General features: G+C 42.7%; 1 protein-coding gene across 2 annotated transcripts in view; it reads right to left on the bottom strand.

Moving 5' to 3' along the window:
- LOC139103789 (multiple PDZ domain protein) overlaps positions 1–18,397 on the bottom strand; it is an 89,038-nt gene extending 70,641 nt beyond the window's left edge. For both annotated transcript variants that reach the window (XM_070658776.1, XM_070658777.1), the window contains exons 1-5: positions 18,164–18,397; positions 17,854–17,930; positions 17,379–17,761; positions 17,172–17,297; positions 16,888–17,003 (exon numbers count right to left, since the gene is read on the bottom strand). In XM_070658776.1, coding sequence (XP_070514877.1) covers positions 16,888–17,003; positions 17,172–17,297; positions 17,379–17,761; positions 17,854–17,869 — 641 coding nt within the window. In that variant the 5' untranslated portion in view covers positions 17,870–17,930; positions 18,164–18,397. The remainder of the gene's footprint in view (positions 1–16,887; positions 17,004–17,171; positions 17,298–17,378; positions 17,762–17,853; positions 17,931–18,163) is intronic.
- Between the last annotated feature and the right edge of the window lie 159 nt (positions 18,398–18,556).

Genomic DNA, 18,556 nt, shown 5'->3' with positions numbered 1-18,556 from the left:
GTTTGCGAATTTTTAAGGGGTTTGAAACTTTTTTATGAGAAAGGCAGTCTTTCTTATTTTATATATATACATTTATATATATACATTTATATATATATATATATATATATATATATATATATATATATATATATAATAAATATATTGAATAAATATGATAAATTCGCTGATGTTATCTGGCATGAATTGTCGGCCTACACTTCGGTCTCCGTCGCGAAAAAGAACGGCGGCGCACGGCACCGGGTGAACAGTTGCAAAATCGGAAATGGAGCTGGGGTGTCGTAACATGCCAAAGGGACGTCGCTGATTTCCGGCGGCAGCGACGCGCGGCTAGTGATATTAGACGAGCAAGAAGGGTTGGACCTCGAGGATTGCCGGGTTTCCGGACCATACCGTGGCTTCGTTCAGATATTTGCCAACTTCGCGCGAGATATTTACAGTAGAGTTCTTACGACGGTTGTGCGACAACATGGCACGTTTCTTCACCCTGTTGTCCAACCCCCGGCGACTCGCAAGTCGCGGAAAAAGAGGCAGGACAAGAGCCCGTGGGGGTGCGAGCGGGGGATGAAAGCAGAAGAGAGAGAACGGAGGAGAGAGAAAGAGAGATTCGTTATTGATTCGAACTCGACACAGCTTGGGTACAGTCGTCGTCGTCGTCGTCGTCGTCGTCATTGTCGTCGTCAATGTGTATCGCCGGTACTTAGAGGCTGTCGGCAGGCACAGGCGCACGCAAAAGCGCCCAGCCGGATTAGATCGCGACGGCCGATGACGGGGACGGAATGACCCCGATACGCTATCGACGTATAATCTCGAGAAATGTGAGCGGGCCGCTCGCATTCACGCTGGGGATGTACGCCCCCTCGTGATTGTTAAGAATGCAGAAGGGCTTTGATGGCCTGGGATTTGATACACGAACGTATTGGTCCGACTTCTCGGCGTACGCGCTTGACGAACGAAAAATAAATAAAAGCAGTATTTTCTGCTGCAGTCTCCGCGAAAAAGCCATAAAAATTTCTAACATTTCTTTGCTCGCTTTCTTTATCGGGATTATTTTCTTTTAGAAACGCTCAAGGTTGATGGATTGCACACGAAAAGTTGTTATATATTATTTAACGCTGCGAAGTTTATCTTAATTTTTTATAGGATAACTGTGCTAGGGAAAAAGAGGGTGGCTCCGAATACGAAGCGTTTTGCCGAATAAAAGCGTTATTTTTCGAACAAAGCTGTAATATACGGATGAAAAATGTATGTATTCCACACCCGGCTTTTGTCCGAAAAATGCAAGTTCTTCTCTCGAAAGTAACTTAGGGAGGGACTTGTCATTCAAAACTGCCACGTGTTTGAAACTGCTGTCTACGTGTTTAACGTGAGGTCAATTCTAGAGAAACGTCAGTTAGTTGTGTGGACGGCAGAAATTATGCTTTCAATAAAGATTCCAAGAATGAGAGCAGATATTTTTCGGAAAAATTGTACCTTATTTTTTTATTTTTTATTTTTTTGATAATGCAGGGTTGCGACTATCATCTTTCTCGAGTCATTCGCGTGCTTTTTCCACTCAACGCGAGCTTAATTTTGAAAGAAAGGCTATCGTGACATTTCAATATGTAAAATCACGCATGTGGGAATTGTGCGAGGCCACGCGTTGCATCGAAATGATCCGAAAACAGAATGAGATGCGGACAAATTGACAAATTCTCGCACGATCGTAATTTCATTTGGCGACACGTGAATTGGAAAATTCATCCGCGTTGTCGAGAGAAATTCGGCGGGCTTTCATACGCGGTATAACGAAGTGCATCCAAGTCAAAATCCGCTGATAATAACTACCGAAGTTGCGCGAAAGAAATAAAAATAGATATATTTATATCTCATCGGATTTGACCTACAAACGAAAATTACGTAAACGAATAAAAAAATTATTTTTAGCGGTCAAGATTTATGTTTGCAAAACGTCATAAAAAAATTCAATGAAAGGGTGCGATCTATTTTACGAAAATTCGTCACGTATATGCTAAAGAAACGTCAAAATGTATCAAAGTGAAGTACATCCATCTTCCATTCGCGTGTAAATTACGCGAATTTATTTCTTGAAATGTTACGCGACATATATAAATACGCGACATTACAATAATTTAAAACTGGAACGACGAGGGGAAAAATTTGAAAGCGAGAGAATTCGATCTTCCGGGACAATTTTCCTGTCCGAGAGGTAGTAACGTCGGCTCGATTTTCACGGCGGTCCAGACTCGCGTGATCCGGTTTCCCGGTCTGAGAACTGTCAACGTGGAACACAATGGCGTTTCCACCGGCCGTGCACGCGCTATCAAATTGCGCCAGCCAGGCGAGAAAATGCAAGCTTTACGCAATCACGGAGGCACGAGGGAATTTTTCTTCGTCGCGAGGAAAATCCTCGTTCTGTCGTCTCGTCGATAATTACGCAATAAAAGGGCGATATTACGCCCGGAGTTGTCCTAGTTCTGGCGCACGTATGCGGCGGAATACGCGCGCGTATATATCCCGAGAAAAGCGGAGGCTATATCGGATTATCGATCGCGTGCATTTTTTTTCAGCCGCATAAAAGATTGATCGATGCTGCTTAAACGCCAAGGTGTAGAACGTCGACTTCCAAGGTAAAAAGAAAACACGATTCCTTAGATTAAGCTGACGCCCGCGTAATCCCTTCAATAAAAGATACTCGGAGGTTTTCCAATATACATATATTTCAGCGGTAATACGATTATACGGTACAACATTTACCATCGCAAAGCGTTACACCGTATAATCGTATCTCCGCTTACACAATTTCGGCCGACACGATGGAGCTCCTCCTTCTCGGCCATCTCTTCTCGTTAGATCGGGTTCTTATCGGGGGAAAGTAATCCACGGGCTCATCGTGATTCCGAATCAGATGGTTCTCCCACTCGATAGCCCTCTTTCTTTATGTACTTTGTGTAGGATTTGCACTTTGTAACATTGGCGCGTGCTCGCATTCGATGAGGATAATTTCGCGCGGAGCTCGCTGAAACTATAGTCGCGCGAAAAAGACACCGTCGGGGGTGAAGCATAAAGGGGTTGGCGGTGGCGGTGGCGGTGGCGGTGGCGGTAGATACCCGCCGAGAGTGGTGGGAGAGAGTGCGAGGTTGATGGTTTGAGAACATTGGAGTGGAGCAAAGTTGCTCGTATGGTTGCCTTGGTGAGGGGGTGGTGTATATCGATCTCAGGCTCGCGCGGGAGCGGGGAAAATTATATTTGCAATGCGAGAACGAGAAGAAGAGAGAGAGAGAGAGAGAGAGAGAGAGAGAGATTGCGAGCGGCGGGCTGTTGTAGGAAAGGGTCGAAGGCGCGGATTGAATGCTTTCCCCAGATCCGATGGATCGCGCGGGATAAAAGTGCGCTCGCGGATTTGATTATCTAGATCGATGTGCTCCGCGAATCTTCCTGCGGCGATTAACTCGCTTCTCGATCGAGTTGCGGGGGCAGAGGGGAGGGAAATCGGCCAAAGGGGAAAAAAAAAAAAAAAAGTTGTTGCGCTCCAGTTATCCGTTTCCTTTATCGTCGCGGAAACCGGGCGTGCCATTGCTGAAAATGCAATCGAGAATCGGAGCTAAAACCGAGAGCGCTGTAACGCTCGAGCGTAACGCCGATCGAAAACGGATTAACGCCGTGTTTCTCTCGTCAGTGATTTCCCGCACGCACGCTCTGCGGCTTCGAGTGATTAATAATTTCGTTGCAAACGCGCACACGTAACTGTGAATTAAACCGTTGGATTGGAGATGCATGCTTGTGAGCAAATATTTGGCCATCCACAAAGTCATCCATTAAGTAATTTAGCAGAATAAAGCGATTGAGGTTCGCGCGGGTCATCAAATCGAAAGTCGGAAGGGATGTGGGGTTACTTGCAATTAATCATAAAGAGTAAATCCTTTGATGTGCATAATGAATTTTTCAAAGTTCCATATGAGAGAGCAAATAAATTCTCGTTGAATTTTATATGGAGAATATAATGTTGTTGGAAATTATATTTACGCGATATTAATTTTGAATTTCAATCTATTATACGAAATGTAAACGTCCGTTTTTTTTTTTTTTTTTTTTTTTTGTAACAAGCAAACTTACCGAATATATTATTTTATCCGCAAAATAACGAAGAAATGTATTATAGCGATAAATAAATTAAATTTAAACAGATTCTATGCGACCGGAGGCAAATAAAATGAAAGACAAACGGGGCGCTCCGTTCGCGTGCGCTGTGGCGACACAATTTTCCGCGCAGGCGAAAAAGCAATTATCGGATTATCCAAAACTGCGCGTCGCATTTTATTATTAATCAAAGCCAATTTTTGGAGCACGGAGAAAGCCCTGAGATCGATAGCAAAATGGACAAGTTTATTATTCAATGCAATTGCGCGCCGCTCCAATCCAGTATGAATGAAATAGCGAAGCGCGCTATTTTGAAAACTTTGTACTTCGACGTGATTACATTCCACCCTTTCTCACCCTTAGTTCACCCTGTTCACCCTTCGCCAATGTTTCTCTTTCTCTCTCTCTCTCTCCCCTATTTTCTCTTCTGTTCCCTGTCTCTCGTGAAACTTCCTTATCGTAAAGTTTCAAATTTCGAAACTGCGCATGTATACAAGTACGCGTATTCGCCTCTTGACTAAAGCGAATGGCCAGGCGGCAAAGGCGCCTCCATCAACAGGAATTAATGATTCACGGACGTGAATCGCGCGTCGCGAACGTTTTCTCGCGCCCGCAACAAACAGTAGCTTTGGTGTACTTGTATTTTAAGAATTTCATACTCTCCTCTCTTTCTCTCTCTAAAGAGAGAGAGAGAGAGAGAGAAAACGCTCGCATTGGCATGTATTACCCAAATATAAGTTAAATATGCATGATATCGCTCGCATTTACTGCGAGCGCATAATATTTTAATAACGTATTAGAAGCGAAAATTTTGTAGCAAAAGTGTAGCAATAATTTTTTATTCGAGAGAACAGACCTCCGTTTCGAATAAGACCTCTGAAATAAGACGACTTGCCTTTATTATCACCGCGAAATGTATAACGCTTCCAATGTAGGTACTTTGGACCTACGATTCGCATTAGATTTCAAGACCGAGTTCTATTTATTAAGTCGTATTTTTTTTAATCACGAAAGGGACACAAACTTTATTTCTAAACATAAAAAATTTAATTTAATAAAATTAAACTGCCATAATTAATCAGCTGTTAACTTAATCCATTTAAATAGCGTGATTAATCACGACATAAATTTTTTAGTCATAAAACAGATTGAATAATATGTAACGATTCTGCTATATTAATGATTTACGCTATTTATGTTAATTTATTATCAATAACGTAATAGTTGCGTATAAGAAGGTAAAATTATTTCAGCGGTCAAAATCAATAACAGATCAGACAGCACGTAGCATAATTACAGCGCGCGAATTCTATGCGATATCGAGGTCAGTTTTGATTACGTAACTCTGAAATGATATTATGATCTCTGCATTTTCATATTAAATATTATTTTTTCGTATTTGCCGTTTAAAATGCGTTATTTAAGTATCGTACAGCGGTGCACGTAACTTTGAACGTAATGTTTATAAAAATTTGCAAATTTGCGAACCTGCAAATTGTACTTTTGAGTCAATTAACTGCGCGCGTTCCAAAAATTTACAATAAAACGTTCGTTCGTCATTGTCAGTCACAGTTAAATTAAAATTACACAAAACGCACACACTTATGTATTATACATTCAGCGCTGAATTTTTTTTTTCAAAATGTAAATCGAATGTATATTCCCCCCGTTATATTCTAGTTTAATTTATTTCAAACCACGTTGGTGTGAAATTCATCAGCGGCACGATATTCATTTATCTCAATTGATGTCAAATGTCAACGTGTCTTTATCCTGCAAGCTTCCATCATGTGTTGGGGCGCTATGCTGCAGCACTATACTGTAACGCTCAGCTCGTGCACATTGTTCTCATTTATTTTCGTAAAATCATAGAACGCAATCTAAGTGGAAGCAGAAACCGTTTTAATCCCTTCTATTGATAGATAGATAGATAGAATCCCTGCCATAAATAATGGTTCTGAATACAAAATAATTAATTATAGCATTTAGAAGCCAAAAAAACATTGATACACGGAAATATTCGTCATCTTCTCAAAAATAGAGTAATATATTCGATACGTAAAAGATCAACTCATTAAATTACAAATTGCAATTAACCAGGAAAAAAAAAAAAAAAATCCATTAACATTCTTGTTGCAATAACAGAGGTTAAATTAAATTCGCGTTGGTTTTTACAAAACTTTTTTCATAAGATAAATAGGAATCTAACTTCCCGGACAAAAATAATTGATTTATTTAAAAAACGATATCTCGAATAACGAGAGCGACGAGTGCTACAAAATATTATCTAATCCCATAATGTAATTTCGATCATAGAGCCACGCACGATTCAGAAACGGTAATAACTGTAGTTAAAGTTCCACGTTGCGTTCATTAGTGAATAAGGCGGATGAAACGTAATCTATTTGATGATGATGAAAAAAGCTCGTTTTAATTTCATTCGGGAGTGATTTAATAATCTAGATGGAGAATCCTACTGCGATAGGAGTCTCGATTACCGCTGTCAACGTAATAGGTACGTTATATCGCCGCGACAAGCCGAAAGGATGATACGTAACATACGGGGATTCTGGGATGGTTCACGGAACAACATAATCGGGATGAAAGCGCAGCTCGCGTGCACTCATCCTTCGCGTCAAGGGTTCTCGCAGCTAGACTATAATTGTAGAAGCGGCCGCTCGCTGTGCAGATATTACGCTCTCAAACGGTCCAGCGATTTCGTTGTACATGAGGACCAAACAACCATGTGGGGTACATGGCCTTGCACGGTATGATCGATCGCGGCCGATTTTTCCCCAAATACGGGAGATTGATCGCCCAGTCGAGCAATGGGGCAGAAAATGTCGGCCGAGAAAGGGAATGTAATGGAGCGAAACTGATCTGATTTTAAACTTCTCCCATTACTCGAGTTTCATGTGGTCCTGTGAGGTTAAATTTTCGCGTTATCACGATTTTACACATTTTCCCGCGTTCTCTCTCTCTCTCTCTCTCTCTCTCTCTCTCGGCTTCTCTCTGCTTCGAGATCTCGCATCTTCCGTCGTGCTTTTAATCCCGACTTCACGTACGTTAATCATTTAACCGTTAAGTGCATGCCTTAATGCATAAGGTGATTGAATTTGCCCGCGTGTGTGGAATATACAGTGATATTCTTCGTCGAAAATTGCAACAATTTTTTCCCGAACAAGACCTCCATTTCGCGATATATCCTTCAAAAGTATTCTTACATGTTCGACAATAAGTTAATTTATTAATCGCGCTTTGAATCGAAAATCCGTTCGAATACATTTCAAGTTCGTAGAATGTTTTACTCTTTACTACACGTTCGGCTTAAAGCACAACTTAGTATTACTGTATAATTCCGACCGTATATTCGAGTTAAACTTTGAACTAACGAGATTTTTTACAAAGCTAAGTACTCCGGGTCAAAGAGAAGGAAATATAATCAAGTAATATCCGCCAAGTAATCATACCGATTTGCCCAAACATCTCTCACGTAAACACGCCCTCCATCTCCGTGTAATTATATTTAAAATCCGCCCGAGCAAGCCGTGTCTAAGACTCGAGTGAGTCCAAAGTGCAGGTAATTGAAACCTTTCTCTGGGCGCCAGGAGCCGTTTCTAGCCTCTCCTGAAAGCGCTGATTCTCTTGATATCATGAGAGATTGATCAACGTCCGAGAAAGAGCGCACATATGTTTTCGTGAATGTATGTGCGGGAGGAGAGAGAAAGAGGGTACGAATATCGATCCGCGAGGGGTGAAGCGAAGTATAACGACACGAGCCATCAAGCATCGGAGAGTATGCGACGGGACCTGACCGACTTTGCACCTCGTTAAAATTGCATTAGATAGACGCGGGGGGAAAAAGACGTCGCGCGCGGGCGCGACGTCGTCTGAGAATATGCCCTACGCTGAAAAATGTAAGCAAGCCGCCGGATAATCGCGACACCGCGCTCGGATTATACGTCGTAAGAACGATTCCCGGCAAGTCTCGGCCGGGAAAACGTGGCTACCTGTACGAAATAGGATGAGAGCGACGGGAACGCCGTTTGCCCGCTGAATTATGCAACGTCATATTCTCTGTCGAAAGAAAGCATAAGGGAAGTTAACCTGCTCGTTAAAAGTAACCGCGATCATTCGCGCAGAAATATCTTCTTACCGGAAGATGTACTCGAAGTAACGCAAACATTTGACGTCTGTTTCTTCCGGCTATTTTCCATACCAAGCTTTCTCCCGCGTATTTATAGAACGTTGTCGATCAATCCCAATCTCTTTTACGGTAGACTGAAGGATTTCTTTACGCAAATATAAATGTTTCGTTTTTTTCCAATTTGCACGTTGATATAAAAGATGCACAAGCCACGAAAAAAATTTTGAAATAAATTGCAGCCGAGATTTGTAAACGCAAAGTTAAAAAAAAAAAAAAAAATTAAAAGTGTCTACGAGAATATGTTATCGGGTTATTTATTTATTTAATTATTTTTAGAATAAATTAATTATTAGCCGAGATCAACTAACGTTAATGCAATACGGTAAATATAATTTGGGGCGGAGTTTAAATTCGATACATCACACAGGTGTCCAGCTAAGCTTTATTACACGATAATTAAACCGTTGTTCCAGCGATATGAAACCGTATTATATAAATTGATTAACGATATTTAACGATCCCTCCTCAGGGCGAAATTACGCGCGGGAACATAAATGTTGAACTCGATGTATTTACATGTACGCAAAATTGCAATTTTGCTCGCGGTGAACCGACGATATGCTCGGTGAACACACAAATGTGCTGCATGTCGGTCAATATTTTTGGGCGCTTAGCATGTAACCATCCGATGCACGCTCTTGCAACTTGCATTTACGTGCAGTTTTCAACGAAAAATAATAAAATTTTCTGGAATAGCGATGTAAAAAAATATCGCACACAAACAATAAAGTTAGCTTCTAAATTAACTCGTTAAATCCGAGAACATACCTAAAAGCACACTTTTGTTAGGCCTGAATTCTCTTCTCACGATTACGCAGACAGCGTTCGCGGCCGAGAAGCACGTAGATCTCGCATTAATCCCGGGCGATATGCGTAATGAAGGGACGGTCGCTTTTTCTTCGCGTGGCACATTTGATTATCGTAACGTAATATCTTGTTCGTTTGAGTACACGAGGTTTTACGGCTGCGTGACAGAACACGGGACATCTTAACTGTGGCACGTAGCAGCTTAGAAAAAATTTCCCTGTTTATATGCGTGTATCTTTTTCCTCGATTTGGTAGGGGTACTTAATTTCTCGCGTATCGGAGTTTATTATGACTTTTACGAGATCGTCTATTCTCGAGCAATTTCAAATGAGATATAAAATTTAGAAACACACCGACGATCTCAGACATTTCCAGCGACGAAGAGAGATAACGTTTTCTACCCTTTTCACCAATATCAAGAATTAAATGCTACCACGTGAACAGGCATATATATATATATATATATATATATATATATATATATATATATATATATATATATATATATATGAGAAAAATTGCAATTACGTGCCAAGCAGTCTTTTTTTTTTTTTTTTTTTTTTTACCGTTTTACATTAAATTGTTGCGAAAAATCGCTTCTTCCTGGTCGGCGCGAGTTGCATATGCATAAATTATCACGTTTCTGAGACGCGCTCATAAATCATCTGCGAGTGAGGGAATTTTTAAATAATAATGAACGTCGAGTGTACGTTCTTAATAATAAAGTCCCTTGCGCTAGCTCGCGGTGTCGTTGCCTCGATACTTGTAATAATTTATTGTTTCACCGAATTGTCATAAAGCCGCGCTTCGATCGAAATCGCGGCTTAAAGCTCGAGAATGGATTTATAGGGTCGGGCCTAAAGGGTGGCGGCGATCGAGAAGACGGGGGAGAAAGTATTGGGACTGCTCTCTCTCTCTCTCTCTCAGTTCTCGATGGTTTTCAGCGGCCGGCGCTTCGCGGTATATTAACTATGAGTTTCGTGCGAAGAACGGCGCACGTCACGAGTGTTATACGCTAACCGCCTTCGTCGCGGCAAATACCGTATCTGCCTCTCAGTGTACAACTCTCGGTTCTCTCTCTCTCTCTCTTTCCATTACGGGCGATTTCCATCGCATTCACGCCGTTTATGTTCTTTGCGAATGTTCCTTCCGACGTGGCTATTTCGAGGGAAAACGCGATTTCACCGCACGAAATTCACTTGTCTAGCAGGAGATCGTTTTGTGCGTCTGAAGTGCATTACGATTTTCTTTTATTACCGAGCCAGGCTTAAACTAAAACGTGCAATTCGGGGAGATATTGTTATGACAATATTTGCAAATTAAAGAGAGTTCGAGATGCGCGACTTGTTTTCGACTGTCCTCTACAATTTTTAAATCTGAATATTGTACGTCAAGAAAAAGACAAAAGTAGTAAAATTTGTACGTGCAAACACGCTTATTGATTTCAAAACGAATAATAGAACGAATAAGATAAATGCGCGAACGGAAATCAGCGTTATCGTTCTTTTTACCCGTGTAATCAAATTTTCTGATCGCAAACAAATAGATCTCTCGCTGATCGGCTTGTTTTCTCCGTTTTCAAACTTTGATATTGGCGCAACGCTGAGTTTTCTCTTTTGAAAACTTGTCGATCGCGATTTCTATTTTTAACCCGAAACCAAATTTTATTTAATTTTCAAACATACAAGACCGTGAGATTCAAAAATTTATATATATTTAATCTATTTTATATTATTAAAAAAATTTTTTTTTTTCGTACCGCGGGTGCACGAAAGAGCTAAAGGGAGATTATATTGATCCAAGTTACGAGCTGCTTATCCCAAGTCTGCCCTGGAGTCATTCGCGTATACTTGCAGTTCTCGTCGGTAGAACGTTACGTATACATTATTAAAATATTTTTGCTGCTATTCTCACATATTTTCGCGACTGTGGTTCAAGTCTAGAGGAAAAAAAAAAAAAAATGTATTACCCCTTTTTAATAATAAATTATTAGTTTTAGTGACAAAGTACCTAACGTTTAGAGGAACAATAACATATGAAAATTTGAAACGCGAATTAAATGGGAAATAAATTTTGAGATGGATTGCGAAATGTAATTATACCCGGTAATTAAATTAAGATTATTGAGATAACGCTAATAGCCATAATTGGCGCGCATGAAATTTCTACTGTATGAAATCAATACCGATGATTATTAAATTGTACAGAGTTTAACGCAATCTCGCGACTTTATGTAATGAGTCCCGCAATTATGTGAGCGATCCCAGTCAGGGTAATCGACTGGAGTGGAGAGTTAAATAAAATATAGCTCCGCGCGACACGATAAAAAGTTCGTAAGCAGGTGATTATTCGCTTATGCAAATGCCCGTGGAATATCGGAGCCGGTTCCGCGGGGCTAAGCTCTCCTAAATGACTCTCGCGGATCAGTTGTTTCCACAGGCGCGATTCCGAGGTACAATAAACAGAGCCGCGGCTTCAAGTTTTGCCAGTTTAATTATTAAACGATTGTTCGCGACGATAACGCGGCCCGTTCCGCGCACAATGCCTGTAATCGCCGGATCATTACAGCGTTGTTGCGCGCGGGGGGAGGAGGAGGCAGGCGAGTTAATCAATTTCTTACCGCGGCGTTGACCGCGCTGGAAGAAGCACCGTTGGCCATCAACGGGGATGGTGCCGCCGTATCGCGGAGCACGACTAGATAAATTTTCGTTAAACGTTCAAGAATGGGGTATAACTGAACTCGAGCGAGAATAGAACGAGGCTAGGCATTTTACGAGGCGTTCCACGGCATCCGTGATAAAGCCGCCGTCTCTCGGCGCGACGTTACATACGCGGGGCAACGTTATTGATCTTTGTTTGGCGAAAAAGAGCGACGCCGCGTGAGAAACTGTAAAAAGGTATCGCTCCTCGCTTGAGCGCAAAACAGCACCGACCTTCCGCCTTCGAGATTAGCCGCTAAAAAGTACCCAAGCTCGTCGGAAAGGGAAAATAAATGGAGAGCTTTCAAAAAGCTGTTGCTTTCCGCCGATGTAATTGATACGTTTTCCGATACAATTAACGAAACTGCAAAGGGAACTTTTTAAAATTCGTGTCTTACCCTCAGGGTGAGCTGTTTCTAAATTTCATTAGTTTAATTAAATTGAATTAAATTAAATTTCAATTAACTTCTGATACTTGAATCGTAAAAAGATGAATTTTCTAGGTTGTAATCCTATCTTAAAAAATTTAACAATTAAAAAGCTAATAAACTGCACATGTAAAATATGTGCGGTACAATTACATGACAAATATAAATTTCGAAAAAAAATTTCGGCTTTTCTAAATTTCCAACATCAGTTCCGAGTCTCGTTTTAATTACAGTAATGTATATTACGATTTGGTTTAATGAAGATCAACATACCAGAAATTGTGAGCTCTAATTAGAATTTAACGCGGACACATGCGGCTTGGAAATTCCAGCAAAGATATTAAACGGTTACGGTTTTTAATGCACGTAAAAAAAAAAAAAAAAAAAAAAAGAAAGAAAGAAAAAAGAAAGAAAAAAAGATCGAGTAGAGCACAACAAGCGTGCGGCATTAAGTGGTGCAGCTTTTAAATTGCTCCGCTTTTGATGAGAGTCACATTACCGTCCGCGAGAAGTACGTGTTGTAACGGTTAAAAAATGCGCGCGGCGAAAGGGTTAATCGGCAATTTCTCTCGTAAAAGTTACGCTCTCAAATCAGCTTATAACTCGAGTTTGTCTGCAACTCTTTAACGGCGGCCATTACCGGCTCCGCTTGAAAATGTAAACCTTATCAAATTCCTTACGAGCTCGAAACTCTGCCGCTATTACTCTCGTGATAAAAAGGTAAATTAAAAACACGCCGCATTTACATCGTCCCGTAATAAGAATTCGATATTACATGAGCCCTTATCGAACCTGGCCGTTTGCGGGAAATTCGGCGCGTTGTAGGTAAATGTTTTATGCTGTCAGGAAGACAATCAGAATGCAACGCAGTTTCGCGAACATTGTTTGATTCGGTGATGAAATTTGTCTCGCCTTTATTGAACGAACAAAGCACAAAACGCGACGGTACCGGTGGCGGCCGGGTCGACTGCGAAGTGCAAACTATCGAGGATACTGATCTCCATTGTTGCAACTATACAGGGTGCCCCTGACATAACGAAGGATACTTAGTGGGTGAGTAGATCTCTTAGAGACAAGTATAAAAGTCCCATGTTATTTTGCATTATTTGCACTAATGACGGAAATAGGAGTTTCTTAAAATTAAACTTGTAGGGCAAATAGGACCGCACGGTCAGAAGCGGCTTCGTCTCGGAAGTATAAGTTCTTTCGACTCTACTCAAGAATTGGACGATGTACCTACGAGCGAGACGATGCGACAACGCGTGCGGAGAGGCGACCGACAAACGCGCGAGCGAGACGATGGATCAGTTCGATGCAACAATTGTTTAAGAGCTGAACTTTGTTTACAACAACAAGAACGGCACTTGGAACAATTGTTGCATCCAACTGATGCATCGTCTCGCTCGCGCGTTGTCGGTCGCCTCTCCGCACGCGTTGTCGCATCGTCTCGCTCGTAGGTACATCGTCCAATTCTTGAGTAGAGTCGAAAGAACTTATACTTCCGAGACGAAGCCGCTTCTGACCGTGCGGTCCTATTTGCCCTACAAGTTTAATTTAAAAAATTCCTATCTCTGTCATTAGTGCAAATAATGCAAAATAACATGAGACTTTTACACTTGTCTAGGAGATCTTCTATACCAAGTATCCTTTGTTGTGTCAGGGATACTCTGTATAGGCCAACCATTTTTTTTCGACCGGCAAATTAGGTACTTACGCTCTATACTTGATACCCTCACATTTATTTTTTCGTATCGGATAGTTCATATGTTATATTCTAAAAAGTATATTGCAAATAAAAATAACCGTGTACATTCAATTTAGAATCTGAGAACAAACGCGTAAAAACTATTACTCAACAATTAGCGGAATAAAAAAAAAAAAAAATTAATAAAAAAGTAAAGAACGGGGGGATAAAAATAGCAATCAGCATACAAAAATATACAGGTTCCAAGACGAGAAGAGAAAACAATAGTGAAAGAAAAATGGGTGCAAAAATAGCGACGCGCTGCGACTAGGTATCATTGTTTTACCGTATATCATTATAATATCTACCCTGTGCAAAACTAAAGTATGCAAGAGTTGTAAGGTCGACAGTCTGCCGCCGTACGTAACTCTTCATTATGCATACACGGGAGTGATATCGCCGGACGGATTAATTTATGAACGGCACGGTCCCATCGCGTGTACCCGGGTGGCGTCGACGCCGATAAATTCGGAAACACGCGTGCTGACGAATTTCGCGACCTGAGAGATAGTCCTGAGGGTCTCGCCTCGTTCGCCCTCAGGATCGCGCAGGGTGAGCAGTTTAATTTCGCGCGTCGGCAACGCGCGACGTTATCCGCGGAACGCCGGGTTTCAGGGCATGAATAATACGCGGCATCGCGGGCTAGAATAATTTCACATTGAATTCAAATCCGGGATCGATGAGGCCTACTCCCGCCGACGATCTAACCCAGTTTCACCTACGAGGCGTGTACGGGCCATGAGCGCGCTGCCGCGTCTCTCGCTCCGCGAACTGGAGCCGTGGCGAGTCGATAAAAACGCAATTTTGCACCGCCGTTCGTTAACGTGCCACCCTAACTCGCGTAGAAGAGCGTAACGCTGACGTGGAAAAGACCCGAGCGGACTACCCTCCGATTAACACCGTCGTTCGCGAGTGAGCAAGTTTCACCGAATAACCGAAACGTTTGCTACAGATCGTAACTCGCGTTCTTCCTCCGACGTGACTTATCGATACGCCCTGCGTCACAAATCTATCAAGATTGTTGAAGCATTAATTTTTATTTCCCGCGACGCCTTTACTATTACATTATTGTTACATCACGCGGACAGAGCGGAAAGCCAAGCGAGAATAAACTCGGGGTAAACGACACGGAGCGTATCGCGATGCTTCTCACGGAAGACAGCACGCACCACGTGAGCTATCGCAGGACGACGTCGGCATTGTCCCATTGTTCACTCACCTCCTCGTGCGTAACAACCCCCGCGCCAGGGACCCTTCTTACGAGGGCATGCGGCGCGCGAGGGCCGCGCGGTTGATTAACGAGGGCATCGCGTGAAAGTGCGGCGCGGCTCGCATGTCGCCTCGAGGAAACGTGATCCCGACACGCGTACCTCTTTTCTCCTTCCCGCCACCCCTCTTCGGAGGTGGATTAATCAGGGGGGTGGCGGTCACCGTCGTCGGCGAGGCTTGCGGACGCACGGCGAGCGCGTTGCTCCGGGCACATCGACGCGGCGCGGTGCGGCGCGGCGCGGCACGGAACGGCACGCACGCGGCTAACGCACTGCGAAAGTCGCGAAAAACTGACGAGGGTGACAAAAAAAAAAAAAAAAAAAAAAAAAAGAGAAAAAAGGCGCGAGGGACGCACACTTGCGCGCTACACACTTCGCACGCGCACCTCTCCGGGCGGGCGAACGGATGGACGGGCGTGTGAGATAACGCGCGTTGATGCGTAAGAGGGTGCGTATTCGCCGCGTGATAACGAGCGCGTAAAAAAAGCCGCCCCGCGACCTTCAACCGACGAAGGTTCATCGAAGACTGACCCGCCGCAGGGTGGGAGGGCTCTTTTTCAAAGGCGGCGTTTTCTCGACGACGACGGCGGCGGCGTCGACGGCGGCAGTGGCGGCGGCGGCGGCGGCGGTGGTGCTTCCGGATAGAGGGTAACGGGCATGCGTGTGACGGATGGCACGATCGGCACCGCACGGCCGTGCACAAGGGTGTGCCGGGGAGAAACGCGCGATCCGGAAATGATAGCTTGCGGTCGCTCGCTCGCTTTAAACGCGCGTGTGCGCGACGATGACTGGCACGTTTCTATCTCGCTCGAGTATGTGGTTTACGACGATGATGTAGATTAGACTGCCTGTGGAGCACTGATTCTCCTTTTGCTCTCCGTCTCTCTGTTTCTCACCCATTTCCTCTCTCCGGGAGCAATCAGGGAATCGCGTTTCGCTCCCGCCGAGCTAAAGGAGATCGCGTTTCGCTGACGGGTTCATGCATTAACAACGAATTTCCGCCGAGATTTGCAAACTCGATAACGGCACGTTATAACAATAAAGAGTCATAATTGATACGGTGGATTTTTCTGCCAAGAGAGCCGCAAGAAACGTTAAGATCTGAAGCGTATCGCGCGATAACAGAAAATATTCTTGACTTAAAAAAAGGGGAAAAAAAAAAAAAGAGAATAGATTCTCCGCGTTCAGTTCTACTGCGAAATGTTGGTTCAACCGCACTGCGGTAAAAGCGAACTTATTGGATCACCAAGTATCTCGCCCACTCGCGGATCATCCCTATTTTCCGCTTCAAGCCTCTTATCGCGGCGCAATCTTTTTACTGACGACTATCAAATGCATTTTGACGTTCAGCGAGACTTACTATCTGATTGCTTTACGCTATCAACATCTGTATACGTCAACTCAAAACGTCTATTCAAATACCTAACGCCACTAAAGCAAAAATGTTTCAGTCTATTAATAAAACAGACATGAGCAGCCACTTTTATTAAATAATAGCGATACGTTGATATTCAACTATAAAATTATTAAACCTTGCAAGCTCATTTTGAAAGCATGCAGCAGAAATAACTAATAAATGAAAAGTGTGACTCACCAGCCGGCGATACCGTTCGGTTGTATCTCTTGCAGGAATATGCCAAGCTCGCCTTTGTCCTTGCTTCGAAGTCCGACCACGCTAAATCCCAAGCTGGTACCTTCCGGTTTATATAGCTAGAAAAATATAACATCTCGATTAGCAGAAAAACTCTAAACGTGATTAAAAAAATTTATTTCTGTACATAAAAAATAAATATAAAATCTTAACGGAGCTAAATTCTAAATATGTCGTAAAAAAAAAAAAAAAAAAATTGTATACCTGATAAAAAATGTAAAACTTACTTGCACTGTAAATATCTGTCGCCCTTTTGCTGCGGCCTCGATTACTTTTTTAAACTCCTTTGCATAAGTAGGAGTGGTTATTGGCGGCATCCCCATGACTTCTGACACAAGACTGGGGCTAGTAACCTATAAAACAATATTAATAGATCTTTTAATAAAAAGTACATCGCTAAGCTTTGCAAAATAAATTTAACAATGCAAAATTACCTGTGCACTAGTGTCCTCGCTACTGCTGTGCAGCAATGGAGCAACAGGAACTCTCTGATCTTCCAGTTCGCTGCTATCTTGATACAGATCTTGATACATGTTAGGTCCAAGGGGCTGGACTGGGGTACTTGGAACAGAAAGCTCCAGCTGCCCACTGATATTGATATCAAAGTCACCAGGCAAGATAGATGGATGATGCGTCAATTGTGTGTTCAATTCAATCAATGAGTCTTGAATAGAGACTATACTGCGAAATACTGGATCCTCCAGCAGAGAAATCAATGACTTCAAGTCTTGCGACGTATGCATTTGTAACTTGGGATCGTCGCAGTCCTCCACTCGTTCCTGCACATGTTCCAGCAAGTGGAGAGCCGTGGATATATCTGCAACAAACGACACAGCAGGTTAGTTTGGAAATAAAATATTGGCAGAACGGTACAAGATGTTTCTTAATAATTAAAACAGCAATTATTACCTGCGCTGAGCGGCATGATGGCCTTTTTTTATTCCTCGTTCAGCACCCAAGTGTCCAGAAATTCTTCACGTACTTAACTGAAACGTAACAAGTGTAAAAGTATAGCGACTCGTTACCGTAAAGCGTATCCTGCAAACGTCATTAATTTTTTAACCTCAAAACGCTCGCGAATCGCAAATGTTCCTCGGGGAACACCTTAATTGACGATTAAGTATCATTAAGCACGGCATCGCCGTAAGCAGGTCGCGAATCGATATGTGGCCGCAAAAACGAAGTCGCGGAATCGTCCTCGAAGATCCTGAGCACTTACCTCGGCTCACTCTCACAAGTCGCGCGAGAGGAGAAAAATGCGCCCTGCCTTCCGCGAATGCAATCCTTTACGGTCTCACGCAATAATGAAGCGATCTCATTACAGTCCGCGGGCGACGGGCGATTGCATCCTGGCGTCAGCTAAATTCACGAAGCTATATATCGCTATTATCGAGCTTCTTCCTCAAGTACGTACGTATATACATTCACGCAACAAGAATCCAGAGCGAACACGCACTCTGTGCGGTTGGTCATCATGTAACACGGTACCGCCAATTTCAAAAGCTCGAACGCGAGCCCGATTCTCACGTATAAAAATACTTAATTTAATTACACGATAAACGAAATTACGAATAAAATTTAATTATACAAAATAAGCAAAAAATTCTCGCGA

This window comes from Cardiocondyla obscurior, linkage group LG07 (assembly GCF_019399895.1).
Source record: "Cardiocondyla obscurior isolate alpha-2009 linkage group LG07, Cobs3.1, whole genome shotgun sequence".
NCBI classification, from domain to species: domain Eukaryota; kingdom Metazoa; phylum Arthropoda; class Insecta; order Hymenoptera; family Formicidae; genus Cardiocondyla; species Cardiocondyla obscurior.
This window is presented reverse-complemented; position numbering and strand designations above follow the sequence as displayed.